The sequence below is a fragment of the Anguilla anguilla genome, chromosome 18 (assembly GCF_013347855.1).
Source record: "Anguilla anguilla isolate fAngAng1 chromosome 18, fAngAng1.pri, whole genome shotgun sequence".
Lineage (NCBI taxonomy): Eukaryota > Metazoa > Chordata > Actinopteri > Anguilliformes > Anguillidae > Anguilla > Anguilla anguilla.
In genome coordinates this window covers 25,827,938-25,853,522 of record NC_049218.1, presented here as the reverse complement: position 1 = coordinate 25,853,522, position 25,585 = coordinate 25,827,938, and the positions used below count along the sequence as shown (strand labels likewise).

The 25,585-nt window shown below is 45.9% G+C and overlaps 1 protein-coding gene across 1 annotated transcript; it reads left to right on the top strand.

Annotated features, from left to right (window-relative positions):
* Positions 1-18: 18 nt before the first annotated feature.
* On the top strand, positions 19-22,263 carry ggps1 (geranylgeranyl diphosphate synthase 1). Its single transcript, XM_035400642.1, has 4 exons — positions 19-353; positions 6,058-6,158; positions 11,782-11,852; positions 17,685-22,263. Exons 2-4 carry the CDS (start codon positions 6,086-6,088, stop codon positions 18,438-18,440), a joined length of 900 nt encoding a protein of 299 aa, XP_035256533.1. The 5' UTR covers positions 19-353; positions 6,058-6,085; the 3' UTR covers positions 18,441-22,263.
* The last annotated feature ends 3,322 nt before the right edge of the window (positions 22,264-25,585 follow it).

Sequence of the window (25,585 nt, the reverse complement as noted above, 5' to 3'; positions counted from 1 at the left end):
CCACATAGACACCCCACCCCCACCCAGTATGTGCGCTTGCTCCGTGAAGAAGCGATGGCGTATTTAGGTTAGTGTGAATGCGGAGTAAGAGGGGTGACTTGGCTGGCTGATCACAAGACTCGTTTTCACGTTTTGCTAGTTTTATTTAGCAAGGATTGTATTGATAAAGAGGTGGTGGAATAAGCTGCAATTATCTCACTGGCTATTTGATCGGAATATAATAAATAAAGAACATTGTATACTGAGATAGCGACATAGCTAATATTAGCAAGCTAGGTAGCTGGTTAAAAAAAGGCGTCTAAAGCGGAAGTGGTGGAAGAAGTGCCCCGGATTGTAAATTGCTGATCAACAAGGTGGGTGGAGCTACGACTATATTTACGTGTGTAAAACGTACGTAGTGGATAAGTTAACTAGCATTTTGGCAGTTGATTTTGACCTTGCCGAATACGAATGGTATTCCAGTAGTAGTAGCAGTGTGTCAATTATTGAGAGGCTGGTTAGCTGGCTGCTAGCAGGTTGACACTCGGTTAAATGCCGACTGCTTAGTTGGCTGCCCTGCCCTGGTGACGACAAATTTCCATTCAAAAGCTCCTCAGCCGACAGCCTAGTGAATAGAATGACCGGACTATTTTGTATATAATCAATTTAACGTTATATTCTACCCTGTAACGTGTTTATAACCGTCATTTAACCTGTCTGTCTGGATGGTTTTCAGACCACGTAAATTAGACCGCAAATTCCCATCGGTATAAACTAGCTAATAATACTAGCTGCTGTGGTTAGCCGTGGTGGCTTTTAGTGTTTTTCCCTAGCCAGTTTGGCCATTTCTCAGTTTCTACTAGTTACTGACTAGCTGGGTAAAGCTTCATTACTTCATTAGTTGCGAAAAATTCTTCCACATTTATTTAAAATAAACAACGTTAAATTATCGTTTGCTATTAGCTCCCATTGTGCAGTTTGCGAAGCAATGCTGCTTTATTAAATATTGAGCAGATTTTCATCTGACCAAAATACGCTGCTGTAGAAGTGCCAGCTTGCTGATACTATACAGAGGACAAATAATTGATCAAATCATTTAAAATACAGTTTCCTAAGTGCTTATGGCTTCCGGTTCTTTGCTTGTAATACCGTCGGCATCAGTGTGGGCTGTTTATATTGACTGCCAACATGTCATATGCCATTCTTGTCTGTACGCCAAATGTGGTCAACTGGGTTTTAGTTTGCACTGATAAAGCTATGTGGAGTAAGTGATTCTGTAGAATACTTTTCTAGGTAACGAATTATGGTTAACGTTACCAGTTCGCATATATAGACGGCATTACAGCATTAAAAACTTAAAAACAGTGCAAGACTATGAATCACTTGCTGACACGCAAAGACTCTGCAGTGTTATGCGACACGCGTGACGTGTATTTTAGTGCTGATTCAACGGACGTAAGAAAGCATAGAAGCCAGTTCTGAGCGGCATATTTAGATGTCGTGTTAACACTGCTAACTATCCAGTAACCAGATTTTTAAACTTCTGGCTCATGTGCTAGTGTTCGTCAAGTCTCTCCGGTCGCAGAGTGTTCCAAATATGCGATGTTCTGAAAGAGAAGGCTGAAAAGCGATATCCCCATAATGGTATTATGCAATCCCCTCTTGTGAATGCCCTAGTGGACCTCCTTGTAGTTTTTCCCCACAAACTGACAGCACAGGAGGAGCAAGACCATTGATGATGTTAAGAACTAAACTCACTTCTGCACATTTCAGCAAAATTTCCGAATTAGGAGGCCATACTTGGCTAAGATGTCACAGTTATGATATCGATTTGACCTTTTGTCTAGGATCGTTAGAGCTTGTTTATATACTGTCTAAATGGGCTAGAGAGTAGTCTTGCATTTAGATGCAATATACTCCAGTGAATATCAGTGCTTCTAGTGTGTCGGTAATGTTGTGTAGTAGCAGTTTTGAATTTAAAGGCATTGGACATGGAATGGCATTAACTAATTGTATTTTTTTTACTATAAGGTGCTCTTTGCACTTTGAGGGGCATTTTCTTCAAAACCACAATACTGCAACAATGCTGTTTGGTGTCAGTTAGATATTTATTTTCCCAAAAATTAATTTCTTCCATTATACTTGCCCTAGACTCCTTGAAATATCTCACTTTTCTGTTGTTTTGTTGACTCCTGATCGACAGTTTTCTCCAAAAAAGTATGCAGATAATTACTCTGGTTAAGCAGGGTCATGTAGGGCACAGTAGTGTTTAAGGGACTAGTCTTTTAATTCTGTTTTTGTTTGACCCTGGACCATATATGTTCAGTTTTATGCGTATTTAAGTTGGGCAGTGTGTAAATGTATGATGTGTCATGGTGAAAAGTATGTGGTTATGTGTGTTTCCCAGATGAGGACAAATGCTCAGCTGAAGTGGAAACTTATTAGGGAGTCTGCCTGGGGCATTAGTTGTTTAGAGGCTGTGTGTGCTCTCCTATGTTTGTTTTATTTGCTTGTTTAATGTTTACAACTCTCAAGTGATTGGCTGTGTGTGCAGTGTATAAGTTCCAGCACTCGTAATTGGTCAGATCGGTACGCAGTGTAAAAGTTACAGCACTCATAATTGGTTGAATCTGTGTGCAGTGTAAAAGTTACAGCACTTGTAATCGGTCAGATCTGCGCACTGTTGAATCTTTTAGTGCTAATTTCAGCTCTGCAACAGGATGTCAGTGATCCACTTTTAATTGGAAATGCCTGTGAAGCAAAATACAGCAAGGTCATGTTCTTTAAATTGACGTGGTGAATTGCACTAATTCAGTTCATGTTACTGTCACAGACTCCGCTGTGACCTCAGGCAAGAAGCTGATTGGCTGAACAGTTCACATGACTGTCACAACTAAGCGTCTGTTTGGCACTTTTGGAACTTAGAGATATGGTCTCTGTCTCCGACTCTTGGGGAATTCAAGCCCAGAGGAGTTTATAAAAAATATGTCCATTGCTTTTGGTTGGCAGTGAGCTGGACATAGACTTGGATAATCACCCTGTGATGAACACCACAAAAAGTGGGTTAGGAAGAGCTCGGCTACAGACATGGAGACCACATATTTACATTAATTAGATTTTAAAATGCATTAGTGCTTCACTGTTTCATTTTCAAACATTCTGGAAAGGTTCCAGGAATTTAACAGAAATTTTACAACCCTTTGCAACCATAGTGGTGCCAGCTGTTGCTGGTGGATGGATGTAGTGAGAAGCTGTCTCTCTGGTTTGACGTAGCTATTATTTTCTTTGGCTGTTTACAGGAAGGTGCTTTAAACGTTGAAGCAATCTCTGAATCAGTCAGGTCTGATAATGTTGTGCATGGATTCGCTGATGGAAATGGCAGCTGGATTTTTGGCTCGTATTTTAAATAATGATTGTTCAGCAGTGTCAGCGATTATTCTGTATCTTTCAATCTGAGCCCAGCTAAATGTGAACAGGACTCTTTGTCTTCCCTGGGTTTGCTGTTGAACCTGAGCCTAGTGTTGTCTGCGTCTCAGGACCAGATCCTCCTGCTCGCTGATGTACGGGTGCTGAATAAACAGTGTAAATTCCGGGGCTTAGCGCTGATGGATGTTTACTCGCACATGTCACAGACTGCAGTTTAAGTTAATAAGACCAAAGAAGAATGCGGTCTCCGACTACAGCTGTCAGAGCAAACTAGCGGAGGCAGCAAAAAAAAAAGAAGCCTTTCACCAGCGTAGTAATTTCCCATATTAATATGCCGAGCACAAAGATTCCTGAAAGGTCGCATTTATCGGCGGTCTTTAGATTAGAGTTGTTCTGTCTTGGTTTGCAGCGCTTGCGTTGCTGACACGCTGTCGGTCTTCTGAAGCACAAAAGGGCTAATTTACCTGTTAATCTTTACACATGACACTCGGCCCATCGCTACGGTTGTTAAAATCAAAGTCGTCATTGAGCAGCTTGCGAACACGTTTCTCTCGCTCGCTGCTTTTAACGCCCCCCTTATTTCAGGGATTTTTGTAAAACGGGGACGTCTGGTTTTATCCAAAAAACGGCCGGTGTGGGTGTAGGTTTTTGCTTTGGCCCAGCGCTACAACACCTGATTCAGCTGATTAACTAACCGTGGTCTTCAATCAAGGCATTGATAAGTAGAATCGGGTGTCTTTGTGCTGGACTAAAACGAAAACCGGCCTTTTTATTATAAGATTGAACATCGATGCTGCAGAATATGTAATTTATGTCAGGTTTCTTACGCCTATACAGGAGCAAGCTGAACAATGAGTATGCGTGGAAAATACTTATTCCGTTGTTTCCTTGTTCATTACGTCCATGGATTTATTTGATGATTGTATATTTATTTTGCTGGCTGTCGCCGGCAGCATTTTGAGCTCAGGAAGGTCTCTGTACTGTGAGCTCAGAGGAGGTGCCCCGCTGTAGGAGAGTAGCCCTGCTTGCGGGAGAGGAGCCTCGCTGCGGGTGAGTAGCCCTGCCTCGCTGCAGGAGAGTAGCCCTGCTTGCAGGAGAGGAGAGTAGCCCCGCTGCAGGAGAGCGGCCCCGCTGTAGGAGAGTTCCGGAAGTTTCACTTCCTCCCGGGCGCCTCTGTGGGGTGTGTCCTCTTTAAAGCGCTCTGCTCTCTTTACTGCACAGGGCTCTCAAAGCAGGCCTCTGAACACGGACGCTTCTCTGGCCTGTGTCTGCGCGCGCGCACACACACATACACACACACACGTGCGTGCAGACATGCAGACATACAGACGCAGACGCACAAACACACATGTGCGTGCAGACAAGCACACATACAGACACGCACACAGACACACAAACACACGTGCGCACAGACACGCACACATACAGACACGCATACACACGCATGCGCGCACACCGGCACACATGAATGTGCTATCCTAGGGATCAGTAATTGTGCCATTTTTGGGGTAACCGGATTCTCTGTGTCCCTGGGAGCTTCCACGCAGTGGATTCTGGGTGTTTATCTCAAGTACTCTTCACTCAGCATGGACAGGCGTGTATTAATCTGTCTGACTTCCAGAACATCGGTCTGTTTGCTTTGAATCATTCATCACAAGCAGCACCCTTTGAATTATTGTGTCATCAGTCAGATGTATCAAATCATGCACCCTTCTCCTTGGTAAGAACTGTATTGCATTTGCCTGTATGCCAAGATATATCAGTGACTCATTGACGTTTCACGGGAAAGGAGTTCTTGCATCTGTAACTGCCTTCCTCTTGAGAACTGAAGCACCAGTAACGGAAGCCAGTTAGCCAGGGGATTTATGGGAAGTGTTGTCATTTCATCTCGAGATCCAACCCTTTTTCCAGAGGTTTCAGACGAGTCTGTCGTGCAGGACTCTCCATTTATCTCCTGACAGATTACAAAGGGCTGCCCGAGATAAACTCTGTTTCCGGGAGCTTTCAACAGTGATAGCCTACACTCGCGCCCGATACTGTTGACACAAATCCCCTCTGCCTAGTCACTGCCTAGTTCCTTCCGCAAAAAGCCCAGTCGTAACTCTTGTCAATGGAAATGGTCTCCAAGCAGAAACCTTGCAAGTCTGTGAAGATGTCGCTTTTTAAGACAGCGCTCGAAACAGATTAGACTAAATCTTGGAAATCGCTTCTGTAAGCAGAACAGGCTTTTGATTTGTGGGATGATATTACGCACAGATCTTACTGATGAGAAGCCATCGCGCAGCCTTTGTTTTTGCGTTTATTTGTCTTTTGAAGTGCTCGGGAATGTCTTGCGGCGTTTATTTAGGAGTTTTGAGCTTTTTGGTAGGTGCTTTTTCTTTCTTTCTTTCTTTCTTTTACATCCTCGGTTGTCATCATAATACAAAAGGACAAAGCGCCATCTAATTTCATAGGTTTATTTTGGGATAAAAATGACTGCCCGTCATCTTAACTCGTCTGCGTGCTTATTAAAATGAAAACATAAGTATATGCAATTCATGTGATTCCTCTCGTGTGTATCAGCAGTGTGATCTAAGGTCATCGGATTGCTATCTCTGAAGGCTCGCTGTCTGAAAACTCTGCGTCTCATTGGTCTTTTCCCACCCGTGACAGGTTCGTCGGTTTGCGGAAATCGTGAGAGATGGACGGCGACGAGGGCGTGGCCTCCAAACGAATCCTCCTCGAGCCGTACAAGTACCTGCTGCAGCTGCCAGGTAAGCATCTCTGACGTCGGCGGTCTCGGCGCGTTTCTCCGTCCGCCGTGCTCCCGCGGCACCCCGACCTTAGCCACACAGCCAGCACGGAAAAAAGAGATTTAAGCCCTCTCAGGCTGCCTGTCTCGTCAGTCGAGACGAGATTCAGTCTGTTTATTGTTGTTCGCGTAGCTCAGCAGAATGATTGATATTCAGAATCGCGGCAGTTCAGGGGCATAGCACCGCATAACCGTCTCCGATATGTTATTTTATTCCTTCAACCAGGGGGTTGAGTTGTACAACTGCAAAGAGATTTTGAGATTTTATGCATAAAATAATGTATCACAAGTATGGTAGCAGCCTTCCCGCACACCGCACATAATGAGGTATTATTTGCCGGAACTGCATGAACAGAACTGCACGTAGCTACTCATTTCTTATAAAAATAATGTCTGTTCAAGACTGTATATTATTATTATGTTTTTTGCAGTTTTTGTCATTGTTGGTTGTGTAAGTTTCTGAACAGCTGAAACGTATTCAAAAGGAAATGTTAAAGCGGAGGCTCGTAAGTTCGGCTCGGGTTTTCCGTGTGCGGTTCACTGCGTTCATCTGTCGGGAATACCCCCTACTGTAGCTGGTGTTTTAGCAGTCTCGGAGCAAGAGGGCGCATGTTCATAAATAATACAAGAAATCACTTAACATAACTAAGGTCGTCTGGCGGCATGAACTTCATTAGGATTGGGAGTTCATGTTGGGAGTAGTTGAGCAGCAGCGTGACAGAACGATCACAGAGCAAAAAATAAAAAAGAACAAGATGCCTTCTATGTAATATATATTTAACAATTTGAGGTGTTGCTTTTGATCATAGTGATATTGGTCTTATACACAAACGAACCCTCCCGTGAGAATACGCCACAGTAAATATTGTATCCGTTTCAAAAGTCAATAGATAGAATGTCAGCGACTATCATCTAGAATTTTCAGAACATTTTGTGCAACCGGGATGATGGAAATGTGTTGCTGCTGCAGCTGCTGCTCTCGATGCTGCATTTGACATATGACCTTCCACACGGGGAAACCGACAGGCTTCAGAATGTGAAGAGGCTGTCCTTTCACTGTTAGCCAGGCACCGTGTCTCTGTCGTAATTACCGTGTCTTAATAAAAGCCGTATGATTGGCCGTTGGTTTTAACAGCTGCGTGAAGTATTCCGTTCTAACTTTACGTAGGCTATACTGACGTATACGGGATGTATCGCGGCAACGCATTGGCGCAAAAATGGCCATCCGCGGACTGTGGAAACTATGGGACAGCAGGAGAACGTCATCCACTGCTAAAACTATGTTCCACCCGTTGTCTTCGCTGTCACTCTTGCGTTGTAAAGTGAATAATGGAGGGAAAAGAGGAATAGTAGGCCTGTCCCTCGGAGTGGAAGGTGGAGAAGGAGGCAACAGCTCTACCTGAATACAGAGCCTTCACACACTGCATGAGCACCTGTGCTCAAATGGCTTTGAGTCCCTGCATATTACATCACCGAGCATGATGACATCATTCTGGTCAGTGACGGTGGTTGAGCGAGGTGAACAGCGAAAGGTCGGCTCAGCGGCTCAGCTGCTGAAGTGTCCTCCCTGAGGTGGTGGGCCGCCCGGTCCGTTACTGACAGGGCCGCTGTGGCTGGGCTGTGTACGGTGTCTTTTAAGGGCCAGAAAACACAGGCCGTACACTGGAAGCTGGTGATTTTTTTAAGCTGGTGTGTGGTTTGGGTTCACAAAAACCCCCCCAAAAGCACTGGAACTGCTGTGATGTTTATTTGGCTAATTTATTCTGTAGAAAATGAATCTGGGACTGAACAGTCTTGTCACACCTAACCAATGGAATGCTGTCCTGTAGGACAGACTGTGACAGGAGTAATTCTTTCTGAAAAGAAATGTGAAATTTACAGCATCTCTCTCATTCTCTCTCTCTCTCTCTGAATAATTCATGCGTTTGTCTAAACCTCCGGCTCACATTTCACCCGCTGCCAAATCTCGCCACAGTTGCCAGGGTCTTCTGTGATTTGCACAGGGTATTGTGTTTGTGATTCACTTGTTTTTTTTTTTTAATAAGGATTTTTGTAAAGCGGCACCTGGCCTCTTTTAGGCGGGACATCCGTAGCACGTCCGTACTGTATAAGACCGGCCCCCTCGTCCAGTTCTGGCAGCTGATGTTCTGAGGCCTGTCCTTTGTGAGCGGGTGCGAGCTGTAGATTTGAGGCCAGACCCGGGACAGCCCAGTGAAATGACCTTTCGTTTTCGGAGTGTGCCGACGAGCAAATTTCATCGCGCCCCTTTCTGTTTTATGCAGGGCTCTGTGTTGATTTGGAGCGGTCAATCCAATATGAACTCCACATTCGTGATCTTATTTCTGTGGAGCCCTCAGAGTGAGCTGGTAATGTTTTTATCAAGGAGCCGATGGCAGCTTAGAAGTCTGGCCAGGTGGCGAAGAATTTTCCAGATTTTTGAAAATTTATTCGCAGCAAATGTTTGTCTCTCTGTATGCCCGGTCGTACGTTCAGTGTATTAAATGGCAGTGGTGTTCAGCCGCCGTGTTCAGGGGAACGAGGCGTGCCCCAGCCTGGTAAGCTCTACTGCTATTCAGTAGGACCTCAGGCCTTCTAGATGTTTTTGTTCCTAGGATTACAGTAAAGACATCTGCCTTAAGAGAAGCACGTTTCTCTTTAAGTCCCGCTTTTCTCTCTGTTTGTGTTTGGTTTCTTTTTACCTTCCTGATTTTTAAAGATCTTTGGGGTATTGTTTTGCTGTAGGCTTCCTCTGTTGCGTCGCCTGTGGCGTCGTCTCTTGATTGGCTCAAACTTCCAAATGACACCATTCAGAGCGTTCCGTTGATGCGTAGTGCTGTCCGGGATGACATCTGCCCCGACGTTGTCCCATTCTAGCACCATAGGACTTCACCCCCTGTGCATAGGCACAAGTGATAATCACGCATTAAAAGCTCAGTATCTGCTGAAAACTGAGGGGGGGGGGGGGACACTGACAGAGATGGAGACCGCGCACACACTGCTGGCTTATACCCAATATTAGTGTTTAGTGTGGAAACAGTGAGAGTAGGAAAAAAGACTCAGCCTCTGTATCGCATCCGGGTACAGCGGCGCACGGAGATGGTGTCATCACAGTCGGCTGTTATTCAACCGAGCTTGTGTCCACAACGAATCGTTGATCAGTTGCATTTTTCCGCGTTCTCTTTCCTGACGCCGCCGTATGGAATATCCACGCCTCGTCGGACAGGTTTAGCGCTTGAATTGATAATCTGGTTTGGCCAAGCGAGCGGTGTGTGAATCCAAATGAGGCGACTTGCACTGACTAGCCTGACAAACCGCTGTCATTCGTTTACCATTTACAGGCCAGTGAAACCTAAAAAATATTAATAACAACGGTTTTCAATCTGAAATTTCATTGCGCATATTTCATGAATTGTGCCACACCCATCATTACAATAGGTGTTACTGATAGGATAGTTGGAACATGATTGATTGGCACTTTTAAATGGCTTTTTGATTGGGTTTGCTCGGGTGTGGGATCTCCTGTGGCTTAGGCCCGGCCCCCAGCGGGTTGTTTTGAGAGTAGGCTGTGCGCTTGCGGGCGGTGGAAGAATTCCGCTCACAGGAAGGAGGAGGCGTGGCAGTTGGAGTCTGCGTGATGTCAGCGCAGCAGAACTGAGCACTGAATAATGGCCCATTTAGCCTTGGAGCACCATAATTTCAGTCTAGTCGTTATGACTACTGCGTAGCTGAACGTTGTGTGATTTCTAGCAAAAGGGATAGCTAACTAATATTTTGTTTCAATAATAATAATATGAATAATAACAATAATAGTAATGTTATGCTACTGTGATATCAATTTTACTATTTAGAAGTAGTGGTAATAAGCTGCAGAACTTTAGCTGTAGTTGATCTTGCAGTTGTCTTCTAGCACGACAACATGTAGCAGTGCATAGCGAGAGACAGGCTTTAGTAGAAATCTAAAACTGTACATTTCTGAGTTTGAACCAAGCATGATCACCTGCCATTTGCTCTGGCTGTCAGGAGTGGGTACGGGATGGACCCAAACACAGAGTAAAAACAGAGGGTCCAAAAATGGGGAAAACAAGACTTTAATTAACAGAGAACAGGGAACAAAGGGACTCGCAGGGCGAAACTTACAAACAAACGAAAATCTTCAAAAATTCACAAGAAAAAACAAAAAAACACAAAAACCCAAAAACGAGGGAAAACAGGGCAGGCAGGGCACAGGCAGACAAGCAACAGGTGAACAGGAATCAAGCAGGAACAGGTACAAACAGGTAGCAAGCAAACAAACCAAACCAAACCAAAGCAAGGCACAGCAAAGATTCCAGCGCCTGAGTCGGGGAGAGGGAGACTTAAATAGAAAGACACAGACGAGACACAGGAGGGCACGATGAACAATCAAGCCACAGAGAGGGAGGGGAACACGAGACAGAACGCAACTAATAATAGGATAATGGGAACCAATAAAACAATTAACAGAACAAAAAACCGAGGTACCGCCATTTGGCGGCCCAACAGAGAAACAACACAGGGGGAAGACACAGAAGACAACAGAACCCTGACACTGGCAAAATCTGTGTGGAAAAAACATTACCCAACATTTCAGGTTATTTAGGTCCATAAGGAGATTGTTTAATTATTCATTCATTCATTCATTCATGGCTTTCAGCCTTTAAATATGCATGCGCTAGTAAAGCTTTTCCAGTGCAGAGAGTAGACTCTGGGCCGCTGCCAGTGTATTGGTATAAAAAGTGTGTGATATCTGAGCTGCTGCTGTTGTTGTTGGCCTTGAGCTGGGATTAGCGTGCGCGTAACAGCCGTATGCAAACGAGCTGCGCCAGAGGCGGAGCGCTCGCCCGTCTCCGAGCCGCTCAAATATTTATAACCCTGTTCTCGGCGGTCCGGGGAGGACGCTCCAGAGGCTGCGCGAGGGTGGGCCGGCCGCGGACAGCGCTCGGCCCTCTGGGAAGGGGCGGGACGCGGGGAGGAGCGGCGGCCTTTCGCAAGGGGCTCACGGCGCGCCCATCTGCGATGCCGCCTGCGGCCGTTCAGCTCTGTCCTCCCGCGAGCCGCGCGTCCAGGCGTCCGCTTCCCGCCATCTTTCCGCTCTCGTAGCCCGTCTTTAAGGACACGATTACGGGGGTTTTTTTTCCCGCTTGTTTGTACAGTTTTATCGAAGCCCGAAGGACAAGCGTTTTGGTTTTCTCGTTAAAGTTTTTTGTGCCGGTGTTTTCTATTCCTGTAGACGGCCGTTATTCTGCTGAACGGTGTGCTGAGATGGTGGATGAGATCTTTGATGAGTGGGGAAGCTAAGGATTGTGGATGGCATTTGGGGCCCTTGTCACAGCCAGCAGATGAATGGGAGCGAGTGATGTTTTGCAGCTGAAATCGAAAGTGACTGTGAACGGTTCCTGAGAGGGGGGCGGTAATCAACACAGCCCCCTCCCCCACCTTCGTGTGAGTCTGCTGTGAACTACCACTTCCTTCTCCTCCAACAGCAGAGATTAGGAGCCTGGCGTACTCGTACACAGTGGTTATCATGTTTTAATATGTATATTTTTTGTCTGTTTGAATCTGAACAGGGAAGCAGGTCAGGACGAAGCTGTCCCAGGCATTTAACCACTGGCTCAATGTCCCGGAAGACAAACTGCAGGTAAGAGCGATCCACTTCCGGGTCACGCAGAAAAGGGCGTGGGCTTTCTTTCATATATCTTTTTGGAATATGACCGAATTCGTATGCATTAGCCTAATTTATTTTGACAAAAATTAGCTTTAATGTGTGTGTGCGTGGCTGCACAGATCCCAAAATTACTTTTGAGTTTTAGTCAGTTGATGTGTTTTTTTACTCATTCCGAATAAAGCTTGTGTTTCCTTTCCTGTCTTATTGCTGAAATCTTTAAAAGAGTTTGAATCCGATTTGTTCTCGGGTGCTTCTGGAAGGTTCCCTCTGTGTTATCGTCGGGGTGGTGCTCGCGGCTCTTCCTGCCGCGGGGCGGGTCGCTCGTTTGGGCGCCCGCGCGGCGTCGCGTGGAGACCGCAGAAGTGTGCGGGCGTGTGTCCGTACTCCGCAGTAGGCATCAGGAGTCTAGCGTGCCCCTACCGAAACGGCGCAGGTGGAGATCATATCTAAGCCCTGAGGTCTGAGCAGCAGTGCTCCTGTAGTCCTCAAAACCACGGTGTACTGGTTTCAAACAGCCTTAAACTTCCTGCTGCAACTGCTCTTTCACAAAGTCCCAGCATGCCTTGCTGTTCGCTCGGACTCGTACAGAAGCCTGGCAGGCTAACGAGATCCGCTTGGCGACGGCTCGGCGGCCGCCATGTTTCAGACAGTGAAAACGCGGCGATGCAGTCAGCATACAGTAACTCGTCTTCCCTGTGGTTTCACGCTAGGCCTTCTGGGAAGGTGGAACCCGCCCGGCTGCTTTAAGCGTGTCGTTCGACAGGTCTTCGCTTTTTGTCTTTGGCATTTAAAAAAAAATTAATTAATTAATTTTATGAAACCCGCCCTGTGTCCCTGTATAGTGCTGAGAGAGTCACTGCACATTACTCGTCATAAAAGCAAAGAAAGCAGCTCCCAGCTTCTGACTCATGGTCCGGTGTGTATCTGGGCATGAAGTGTCGTGCTGACGCAGTGGTGAGTGCAGTGGTAAGTCTGCGATGCCGCGTAAGGGGGCTTCGTGATTGGCCAGTGTGGACAGGGGGTGTGGCTCCCACTTTCACTGTCCTTTACACACCTGGGGGGGTGGGGGGGACTGAACCCAATCACCATCCGTTCATAGCCCACCCCCCCCCACCCCCCCCCCCACACTTTATTTAGAGAAGCTAAAGGAAGATGGGTTGGGTCCACATTTTAGCAGTGTATAGTGAGCCAGTGAAGTGGATCCACTGTAGATACCATGCTGTGCGGAGCATCCGGCTACAGTCGAACCTTTTCATTTTTTTGCTTGTGTTTGTATTTACCATTCAGTTCTGTTAATGACTCCGCAGAAATGGGCACGTGTGATGTGGCATCAGCCGGTATCTGATAGCTGGCGGGGCGCTGTGCTATAGAGTTGTGTGGTTTTTGTTTATTGTCAGGGGCCCGCTGTCATCCCCCATAATGCCTTGTAATGGGCTCTTTAAACTGCAGTGACATGGCGCCAGATTCGTGATTCATGGGTGGCGCCGATCGATAAAGGCTTCTGAAGGCCGTCGGTTGCCTCCCTGAAGCCCGCTCTTACCGCAGCGCTTCCCCGGCGGTGGAAAGCTTTTTCGGCGCTTTTGATCGGCCCGAATGCTCATCAGCGCCGACGGAGTCCCCGCCATGCCGAAACCGACGCCGACTGGCAGGGGCGTGACTTCGGGCTGGCCAATCGGGTGGGGTATTTCGGAGTGGTGTTCAACGGGACTGACGGGCACGCCTGTGGCCTGCTCGAATCGCTTTGCTCCGAGCCAGCCGCAGGAAGTGTGGAGTGTGACCGATGCGAGGTGCAGTAAACGCAGTAAATTGCACTTGACGGCTTCTTGCAGCTGAAATTGAACAGGTTATCTTTTCTCTCCTCTCTTCAGCCACATGTGTGGTCTTATATGTTCTCCTATCTTCAGTCCATCAGCTGAATGTATGGTCTTATATGTTCTCCCATCTCCAGTCCATCAGGTAAATGTATGGCCTTATATGTTCTCCCATCTCCAGTCCATCAGCTAAATGTATGGCCTTATATGTTCTCCCATCTCCAGTTCATCAGCTAAATCTATGGCCTTATACGTTCTCCCATCTTCAGACCATCAGCTAAATCTATGGCCTTATACATTCTCCCATCTTCAGACCATCAGCTAAATCTATGGCCTTATACGTTCTCCCATCTCCAGTCCATCAGCTAAATCTATGGCCTTATACGTTCTCCCATCTCCAGTCCATCAGCTAAATCTATGGCCTTATACGTTCTCCCATCTCCAGTCCATCAGCTAAATCTATGGCCTTATACGTTCTCCCATCTCCAGTCCATCAGCTAAATCTATGGCCTTATACGTTCTCCCATCTTCAGACCATCAGCTAAATCTATGGCCTTATACGTTCTCCCATCTCCAGTCCATCAGCTAAATCTATGGCCTTATACGTTCTCCCATCTTCAGACCATCAGCTAAATCTATGGCCTTATACGTTCTCCCATCTCCAGTCCATCAGCTAAATCTATGGCCTTATACGTTCTCCCATCTTCAGACCATCAGCTAAATCTATGGCCTTATACGTTCTCCCATCTTCAGACCATCAGCTAAATCTATGGCCTTATACGTTCTCCCATCTTCAGACCATCCTCTGCTGCACACACAGAGTGTTGGGGTTGCCCTGGGAAACCAGGCGTTACAGGCGCTGGTTCAGGCGGCGGGTTATTCCGGGTTATTCCGGTTGGGATTGCGTTCTCGGCGCGCGGTGCGCTGTGGCACCTAGCGTTCCGCGCGCCGTTTGCGGCAGGAGACCCAATCGCGCGTTCTCCTCCTCCGCGCTCTCTCTCTCTCCGCGGCGGCTGCGGGGCTGCCGTTGCCGGGCGCTGAACTCTCCCCGAACCCGTCGCTCAGACCCGCGCCCCGCGGCCCCCGCGTCGAGGCAGGCCCGGCGGACCCCGCCGCTCGTCTGTCTGGCCTGTCATCTTAATCTGCTCTCCCCCCCACCCCCCCTCCCTCCCCTTCATCGGCAGAAACGAACCCAACCGCTAGTCCCACAGTGATACCTAGCGATACCTTGGGCCAGTGCGGCAAGGATGCCTCATAGGAAGACCTGTAACGGGGTTTTACGTTATCTCAGACTTTAAAACGAGAAAAAAAAGAGTTTCCTTTCTTACCAGTTTTTGTGAGCTAGGGCCTAGCAACCTTGCATAAAATGACAGGTAACTCATCAATATTAATAATATATTTTCTGAAAGTGTGAGTGAATAGAGAATTGCTTGGAACGAGTACATTATTTGCATAGAGAGAAGTGCGAGTGTGTAATTTAAATATCCTGAGGGAATATTTGAATATGGAAATCATCAAAACGTACATCCCTGCTTCAGAGAGGAGAACCGTGGCTGTCGAAGATAGTGATGATTACGACAATAAGCTTTGTTTATTTTCGATGATACGGCATTAATTCCTGGGATGCCTGAGAACCGCGTGCTGAATTTCAATCGCGCTAGCTTTCAGAAGCCGCTGGTCTCCTCCCACGAATGCAAGAACAACATCGAGGGTAAGTCGTGTGGTCGACCGACGGTCTTGTTCGGGCGGAAATGTCTGCCGGCGCCCGGTCTGTAGCAGATGAGACACGGCGATCAGCGTGTGTGTCAGCCTCTGGAGCGAAAAATACCGGCAGTACCGAGGACGGCGAAAGTGCCGGCGTTTCTTTTATTCCACGCTTATCTTAATGATTTACACGTAAATGCGCGTAAACATTGAGCGCTTATGTTTCGGAAGGATTCTGTGTGTTATCGTCCCTCCTAGCATTTCTAAGGCAGGCGCTTCTTTTATTAGCGTGATAACAGTGTTATTAACCTTATCTGAGTGGAGTTAAATTCTCCATAGGGAAAATGACATGGTTCATTGTGGGGCTCCCTTTCTAGCTGTGCTCAAAATATCTATTGGGCAATACGGCGCAATTTGCCTCTAGACGATCCTTGTGTGGATACAGTGATGGCCATATCAATATACAGTTATCTAAATTCAGTTTCCACGAAATGTGTGCATTTGTATTACCACTGCTTTCTCAAATATTAATTGAAGAAGCACCATGGTTTTGTGCAACATGGGCTATATTGACACTGGGTAACCAATCATTTTGACACCTTTTATCGTCTTTGGGAAAGATTATTCATTCAGTCAGAGTGGAGTGAGCAGAGCTGAGTCTGATTCATAGTGGAGTGAGCAGCACTGAGTCTGATTCAGTCAGAGTGGAGTGAGCAGTGCTGAGTCTGATTCAGTCAGAGTGGAGTGAGCAGCGCTGAGTCTGATTCAGAGTGGAGTGAGCAGCGCTTTGTCTGATTCAGAGTGGAGTGAGCAGCGCTTTGTCTGATTCAGAGTGGAGTGAGCAGCGCTGAGCCTGATTCAGAGTGGAGTGAGCAGCGCTTTGTCTGATTCAGAGTGGAGTGAGCAGCTCTGTGTCTGATTCATAGTGGAGTGAGCAGTGCTGAGCCTGATTCAGTCAGAGTGGAGTGAGCAGTGCTTTGTCTGATTCAGAGTGGAGTGAGCAGCACTTTGTCTGATTCATAGTGGAGTGAGCAGCGCTGAGGCTGATTCAGTCAGAGTGGAGTGAGCAGCACTGAGCTTGATTCAGTCAGAGTGGAGTGAGCAGTGCTGTGTTGCTTCAGAGTGGAGTGAGCAGCGCTGAGGCTGATTCAGAGTGGAGTGAGCAGCGCTGAGTCTGATTCAGTCAGAGTGGAGTGAGCAGCGCTGAGTCTGATTCAGTCAGAGTGGAGTGAGCAGTGCTGAGGCTGATTCAGTCAGAGTGGAGTGAGCAGTGCTGAGCCTGATTCAGTCAGAGTGGAGTGAGCAGCGATTTGTCTGATTCAGAGTGGAGTGAGCAGCGCTTTGTCTGATTCAGAGTGGAGTGAGCAGCGCTGAGCCTGATTCAGTCAGAGTGGAGTGAGCAGCACTGCTCCTGGGCCAGCTCCAGTGCCACGGTGGCTGCTGTGCTCCTGCAGGGCCCTGATCTGGGATCAGTCTTTCCTGTGAGGCCCAGGGGAGGGAGGGGGCTGCTGTGTAAGCTGAGCTCTGGCCTTAGAGCAGCAGTTAGCAGGAAATGCCTACGGCCCCCATTACAGCACACAGCAGGCTGCAGCTCCAGGGCCCTTCATTCTGCCGCCCTGTAATACGTCACCCCCTTCATGCTTTCTCTCTCTCTCTCTCTCTCTCTCGGTTTCTTACATTGTTCTGTTTTATCTCTCTCTCTCTCTCTCTCTCACTCTCATTCTTTCTCTCTCACTCACTCACTCTATCGGTTGCTTTCGCTTTCCTGCTGGAAGCATGCGGGCTGAGCTGAATCCTCCATCCATGTCAGCGAGGCCCTCTGCTGGCAGTAACGGGAACTGCAGATCAACGGGTCTCCGCTGAGAATATCAGTCCAACTCCTCTCTGAGTCTGATATGAAAATGACTAGCCTGGGTATCCACTGGGCAGAAACCTTACAATCCCTTTCATCCTGATAATTCAGACCTGTAAGAGCATTCTGTTGAGCCTGGAGGCAGCCACGTTTGGGCAGGAACACAGTTACATTACATTACAGGCATTTAGCAGACGCACTTATCTAGTGCGACTTGCACAACTTTTTTACATGGCATTTACATTGCATCCATTTATACAGCTGGATATATACTGAAGTAATGCAGGTTAAGTGCTTTGCTCAAGGGTACAATGGCGAGGGTTACCGGGGTTGTACCCGTACCGGGAATCTTACCTATGACCTTTAGGTTACAAGACTAATTCCTTACCCATTATACTACTTTGCCACCCCTGACCTGTGTTCTCCCCGTGTGCGCAGGTGATCATCGAGGTGACGGAGATGCTCCACAACGCCAGCCTGCTGATCGACGACATCGAGGACAACTCCAAGCTCCGGCGGGGCTTCCCCGTGGCCCACAGCATCTACGGCATCCCGTCCGTCATCAACTCGGCCAACTACGTCTACTTCCTGGGCCTGGAGAAGGTGCTGACGCTGGAGCACCCCGAGGCCGTCCGCGTGTTCACCCGCCAGCTGCTGGAGCTCCACCGCGGCCAGGGCCAGGACATCTACTGGCGGGACACCTACACCTGCCCCAGCGAGGCCGAGTACCGGCGCATGGTGCTCCAGAAGACCGGCGGGCTCTTCGGCCTGGCCGTGGGCCTCATGCAGCTCTTCTCCAGCTGGACCCAGGACCTCAAGCCCCTGCTGGACGCGCTGGGCCTCTACTTCCAGATCCGCGACGACTACGCCAACCTGTACTCGCGGGAGTACAGCGAGAACAAGAGCTTCTGCGAGGACCTGACGGAGGGCAAGTTCTCCTTCCCCACCATCCACGCCATCTGGTCGCAGCCGGAGAGCACGCAGGTGCAGAACATCCTGCGGCAGCGCACGGAGAACGTGGACATCAAGCGCTACTGCGTGGACTACCTGGAGAAGGTGGGCTCCTTCGCCTACACCCGGCAGACCCTGCGCGACCTGGAGGCCAAGGCCTACGCCCTCATCCGGGACCTGGGGGGCAACCCCGAGCTGGAGGCCCTGATCGAGCACCTCAGCCGCATGTACAAAGAGGAGTGAACCCCCCCCCCCCCAAATCACCACCCAATCGTCCCAAACAACCGTATGTTCTCCCCCACGTCCCTGGGTTTCTGGCTCTTACTGTTTCACGTCTTCATTGAGAGCCTTCTGTTATAGGGTCTTTAAGAGCAACAGAGTCTGTTGATTTCTGTTTTGGCTCCTAATCAGTTAAAGCGCTTGATTATTCTTAAAAGCCGATTACAGTTGGTTAACCTCGCCTGGTTTCTCGGGTCCAAACCGGTCGCTGGTTTTGGAGCAAAAACCGAAACCAGCAGAACTTGTGGCCTTCCGGGATGAGAGCTTGCAGTCGCTGCTTTGTGAAAACTACGGTTTTTGCAACCAAATTCAAACATTTCCCATACACCTTTCCTGCACAGAGAAGCCTTATTACATGCTTGTATTTTCTGTCACAAAATAAATGGTTTTTACTATTGTAGTCCAGCAGCTTTGCATTGTGGTCAAAGTGATTTTCTTGGAAGAATTAATTAATTAATTAATTAATTAATTAATGATTGTGGGGGGTTTAGACTGTGAAAACTTCTTATAGGCAGAGAGCCACAGGTTCTGTATTTCACTCCAACATTATATACTTGTGGGGCTGCATTTCTGGTATGTTCGCACTGATGTATAAAACTTGAAAAGATCCTGTTGCACACTTGGACCTTTCCCATAATATGATGTTGCCATTTTTCATTAAGCATCGTCTATATGAATATGTTTATGGAAAAAACCTCTGTTTGGAGACTCAGTGATTACAGTGATTTGTACTAATGTGAACATCAGGACATCTGATATTTGAATACCTGCCTCTAAAATCACCCAAGTGACTCCTGGTAAATGCAGCGGGTTCGACAGCAGTTCATTCTGAGCATGTAATTGCAGACGATTACAGAGCTTTGAATAGAGGGGGATTTCTGGATGTACAATGACAGTTGCTGGAGAAGTATTTGACAGTTAACTTTCAAATTTTTTGAAAGACCACAAAATTGTCTTAATAAAAAAAATCTGCCAAAATCTCCCTTTTAGGACCTTGTTAGATGTCGTTTAGAACAGCTGACAGCTGCTAATTATTTTGGCTGGTGTTTCCAGATGGAAGACAAACTTGTCTTTTTAAAGGAATACTATGCAGGATTTTCAGTTTGACAATATTATAGAATAACCATGCTCAGTCATATTTAGCTTTGTTCAGGTTTGCCAAATTTGTGCTCCTCTGCCTGTGTTTCTTCTTCTAAAATGTGTTTGGGACGTTTCTGGGCGTGAGGCTCTTTTCTGTGTGGGGAGGGGTGGGTGTGGCTATAGAGCTTGTGGGTGGTGTCAGGTTTCAGCAGGCTGTAGCTAACTAGCTATTGCAATGGCGGTGAAGAAGCACAAGTGCAGCAAATCACAAATCAAGGACAAGCCAACAGGGCTCATTAAAAAAACAAGACTCAACTTAGGAATTGCTTTTCCTTGATGGCGGCTGCTATTGAAAAATTGAGATGTTTAAAAAAAAAAAAAATTTTAACGGTCTAAAAAAAAAACAGATATAAAGTATAAAAATGCATCCTGCAAAATCCTTAAAGGCATATTTTGCAGGACTTTTATTTTTTAAGTTAGGTAATGGATAGCCACCATTAGAAGAGTTTTTCATATTCTTAAATAGTTGTATGCAAGCTGTAGTTAAAGCATAATCAAGTGAATTGTCTTACCAAACACGTATGTAAGAGTTTCCCTTTTAATTATTCTCATTTACTAACGACCTCTGTAAAGAGAAACTGCCTTAAGGTTGAAGTGATTTGAAACAATCTGCACCTGTATTTCTTTTGTATCTATTAAGGGTTAATACATGGTTTATTAACACCCAACAGTGTTAAAGGGCTACCTGAATAGAATTAGAATAGAACGGTCATGCCTGCCTTGTCTGCAAAGCTGTTCTTGGGCCCACCTGCTTTGGATTAGACTGCACAGCTGAACAGGCTCTCGACTGCCCCCTGCTGGTGTAGGCCTGCAGTAGCCTGGGCGGACGTTAACGGAAAAAGCCAGCGTCGCTGGATCGGAGCTCCTGATTGGTTAACAGCCCCATTGCTCAAAGGCACGTCTGTGTTTGCTAACCGAGTTCAGTCGTGCTCTCCCGCAGGGACACTGGGGTGTGTCGCTGCTCTAGTTTATATCCTTCCAGCTGCTTACTCCATTTATTGTCATCTGCACATTTTTTTATTTGGTTCCTCCCTGGGGTAAGGAAAGGTTAAGAGCCCATTATTTCTTTGATAAACCATTTTCCAGCAGATGATATTACTGAAACTGACTTTGTGGATTGCGGATGCTGATTTCCAGGCTTTTGTGTATTATGTAGACAGAATGGGTTTGAAAATTAAATTTCATAGTAAATTTGATCTCCTCTTTGCTGTACTGCAGTGATTATATATTTGAAAGCAGATTTGAGGCCCTGATTAGACCCAGGCCAGGGGACAGGGTAAGCGGTTTGTAATACAGAAAAGGTTGCGCAATGTTGTGTATGCACTGTAAAATAAAAGTGATTTTGCGTCAGTCGGTTGTACGGAATGTGATGAAAGCGATATTAATTTGTGTGAAAAATGAACCCAGTTGACAGCTGGTTCTGATCACCCCCTGTGGTGCTCAAACTGTCACCGTGCCGCGGTTCAAACAGCAGGAAACCACTGGCACAGAACCCAGAGTCGTATACAAAAAAAAACGTTTAGTTAATTTGTAACAGAATTCAGCAATTATGGAAAAAACATGCAGTTTTCATTCCGAGAAGGGATCGTTTCTTTCTAGGGATGCACAAAGTGGTAAATTCTGGGGCCAGTATAAATAACAAATATTTTTCTGTCCATATCTGCAATGCCAGTACATCCCTGTTTTACATTCAAGCACAAGCGCAGACTGCAAACCAAAAGTTTCTGCATTCACAGATGAAGTGGATGAGCGCAGACACCTCTGATGCATGTAGTCCTACGTTGCGTTGTCAATATTGGCATAATCAGAGAATCCGGCTCATGCCGATAAATTTGTCTGAATTTATTTTTCGGCCGATACCGATGCCGCCTCTGTTTTATTGCGCATCCATTTCCACAGTCAAATTAATTATTGCCAGAGGCGAACCCTTTTGACAACACGCGGTCAGTAACCAAGGTTTATCCACAACTGAAAGCCTTATTTACAGAATGCGTGTGCGCGTTCGAGAGAGTGAAGGACAGATGGGGCTATCCGTGTGAGAGGAGGAGAAAAGAACAGAAGCTCTAAATGCTTTTTAAGCGTCAACGTGCTGTCTCTGCTGGACGTGGTTATAACAGCGGCAGTGAAGAGGGTCAGGACCTTGCCACTGGCCTTCATTTAGCTGAAGTGTCTGCTTCTACAACGAGACAGTGAGTCTACTCTTGTTTGTAGACTCTGTAAAGGAAGTGGAAGCAAGTATCCACCGGTAAGGAGCCATTTATTTTGTACATAAAATTGCCGTATGCATTTACTGTGTATCACAGCCATGACCAACTGGTTGAGAGGAAATTAAAGATGCGTCTTTTGTGGCTATTTCTCAGTCGACATTTTCAGTAGAACAATGTTTGTTATGAATTGCGCAAATTGTAATTCATTAGCATATGAAGTGCAATGCATACATGGATAATATGATCATCAAAATAGGGCTACTTTGCAATTTTGTGACATTGTTGCATGCATATCTGTGATAAGTTATGAATGACTTTAGTTGTAAGAAATTGCTTTTCAGGAAATGTTTTCTTTGTCAACATATTGTTTATAAACATGTGTGCCCATATGAATGCAGTAATATAAATTCCAAATTAATTTAATTAAAAAATCAATTGTAGAGATGAAGTCGATATGTGATCGATTGAAGAATCATAATGTACTCTTTAGGGTAAACACGGGTTCTAAAAGAACAGGATGTGTTCCTACTTCTAAAGGTATACATCCTGAGAGCATTTTACAGCCGTAAAATGTGCTGACCTTCCCTTGATTTCAGGACGGATCATCCTCCCTCTCCACGCCTTTATGAGCTCTCAACCAATCAACAGGAAACGCGAACAAAATCCCCCTTTTACAGATTTCTGTGAGATACAAAGTAGAAAAAAACCAAACTCATGCAAAGGTTTTAATGATTTAATGTGACAGCAATTAATTTTGTGTTGATGTGTTAAGCTGTTTTTGTTCTTTATGAAATGAAAATTGAAATGCCATGAAGTAAGACTGCTGATCATCAGTCTCCTGCAAAGACACTTAGCTCTACAATTTTCAAACCATTCTGTCCCCATATATGTGCACCAGCCAATTCGAAAAAGACAATCTATAGAACTTCCACCTAAATATCTAGCTACTCAAAGTAGTACAGTAGCTTATATTATCTCTGCATAGCCTTGTTAAAAATGTAAGCAAATCAATCCATTACTAGCTTTAGTACTGTAAATATTACCAAGAATCTGTCACACTGTAAAAAATCTGTAAAAAGTGCTGTAATTTCTACATGGTGAAAAAAACCTAATGGACAAGCTCACAATAAAGGACTAATTATTGCCTGCAGCAGCACTGCGTACTCTTGAGTCCCCGGGCGCTGCACTGTGGCTGCCCACTGCTCCTAAGTAACTAGGATGGGTCAAAATGCAGAGGACAAATTACCCCACGGGGTTCAATAAAGTATATCTATCTATCTGTTCTCATCTATGTGTTCACAGTTTGCAGGTAAGCAGAGGCACCCTTGCCCGATGTCATGCACCCTGTTAGCTGTCGGCTTTTGCAGCTGCGCACTCTGAAACCTGCCACAGTACCAGCCTATCGCCCAGGCAAGCAGCACCCAAATGCTGCCCTGGAGTGCTGCTGGGTGAAATGCCAACCAAATAATCATTACCAAACAAGTTTCCTGTCTTTATCTTAAAGAAAAAGTTCATCCAAAAATGTATTTTTACTCTCTGCAGGCAGTAAGGCAAACACCCAGAGCATGATACATGTCACGCCCTGCTTGAGAAGATAATGCTTCTCAACTTTAGACAGTCACTTCTGATGATGCCCATAGGGAAAACGGCTTTGGTTTTTACATTACATTCATTTGGCAGACGCTTTTATCCAAAGCGACGTACAAGAAGTGCATTTTCATGATCGTAGACAACTGCTGAACAGGGGTTTTATTCAGAAAGCACATGTAGTGGAAAAAAGGCTGGAAAAACTTTGGTAACAGAGAGCAATCAGAACGGTTGACGGACCTGGGGTGAATTCATTACAAATTTACGGTCAGTTATGGAGATTACATTGACTGACCCAGACCACAAGCTGGGCCTGTTTAAATAATTTGAAAACCGGACAGTCCAGTCGAAAACCGAACGCGTGGCAACCCTAGCACGGCGAGAAGACGAGACCTCGTGGCTTTGAGGACAGCTCAACTTGCTGATTTTTCACAAGGAAAAAAAGTGATGTTGGCATGGAACTTTGAGGGAAACATAGGATCAATACAGCCAGCTGTAGTCAGAAGCATACTCTCCTGGATTGTGATGTCTGAGGTGCAATGCTACCAAAGTGCTACCAACTCTAAATCAACTGACAGCAAATTTTAAAGGCCACAGCATCAAGACTAGCCTGTCAAGAACTCTAGAGCAGACTACAGAGTACAAATGACTCATTACTTCTGGAAATGCAGGTTTGCAAGGACAGTGGCACAAAGACCACAGACAATGGCCTACCAAGCTGTGGAGAAATGTGATATAGTCAGAAGATTCATCCTTCACCATGTTCTCAACTAACAGATGGGTTTACTTGTGGTGCACACCTAAAGAAGCCTATAGACCTGAGTGCTTTGTTCCAAAAGTGAAGGGCCTTGGGAGTTCTGTAATGGTGCAGGGTGTATTCTGCAGCATTATACTGTTAAATAGCATGGTTTGGGTGCTCTCATCCCCTAACATGGCAAGGTCAGTGCTGGCCATTATATTATGATTCTGAGTGATCAAAATCTTCCTCTGTTGCAGCATTTATTTCCTGCTAAGAGGGGTATAATCATTATTTTTATTTATATATACATTTTTTTTAATATAATCATTGTCTGTAGTCATTGATTTAGACAATTCATGTTTCGCCTTATTTGCTGATGGCTGGCATTCTCTGATCTTTGGAGATATTCCATATGAGCAGTCACAGGGCACTTCTAAGGTCACAGAATCTACAATTGTTAACAAACTGATTATGTGTCTCCTGTAATGGGGTATGTCTTAAGTGTGATGCCAACACCAACACATCACAAGGTTGCACACATGCATTACTGATATACAGTGAAGGTTTTGGAAGATGGATACTACAATCAACTGTCTGCTTGTTTTCCTGTTCCCCTGATGATTATTTCATGTTACATTCTCTGGTGGGAATTCCAGCTTGACTCCAGTCTGGTTTTAAGCTGGTTCAGCTGGTCCAACTGGTTTTAAGCTAGTTTGGAGATGGTAAAGCCAGCAACAATATGGTTAAGATAGTAACCATGCTGGCAAGATCGTGTCTACTAGGTGGGCCAGCTTGGTACAGACTAACCTTTATACCTAGCATATAGGTAGCAGCACTGTCTAGCCAGAAACTCGGTTTCAGGTGATTTTAACAGTACCCACACTGTAGCTAGCATGCCCAAAAAGGAAGAAAAGAAAATCCAGCAAGTTCTCCAGCTAAATCAAAACACAACCGAATTTGAACACACGTGGAGCTAACTGTAGACAGAGTAATAATGTTTTCCCAATGACAAAATTAGATAAGGTAAGCTATGCAGCTTTTCCTAGTTTTCAATCGCCTGTATAGCAAGCTAAAATTAACAAAACAGTGGCCACTTTCAAGTTTCGGCATCCAGTTAATCGGCTGCTAATTCTCCATGCTCGAATCCATCAGTATGTTACTAAAATGAGGAATATAGTTTTTAAAAAAGCATACATGGCAAAGTGCCACAAAATCGATCAACTCGTGTGGGATATAGTACTGTCTGAGCAAGTAGAATGGCGCATGTTGCTCCAAAGGCAGTCGCACGTATACTAACGTTAGTTCTGTATTTAATTTTTCTGTTGACAACGTTAAAATTGTAGCCATAATCATAGACATTATCACAAATAATCGTGACCTAGGCTATTCACCTATAGCCATTCACAAAGGTGAAGCGCTTCCGCTGCTTTACTTCG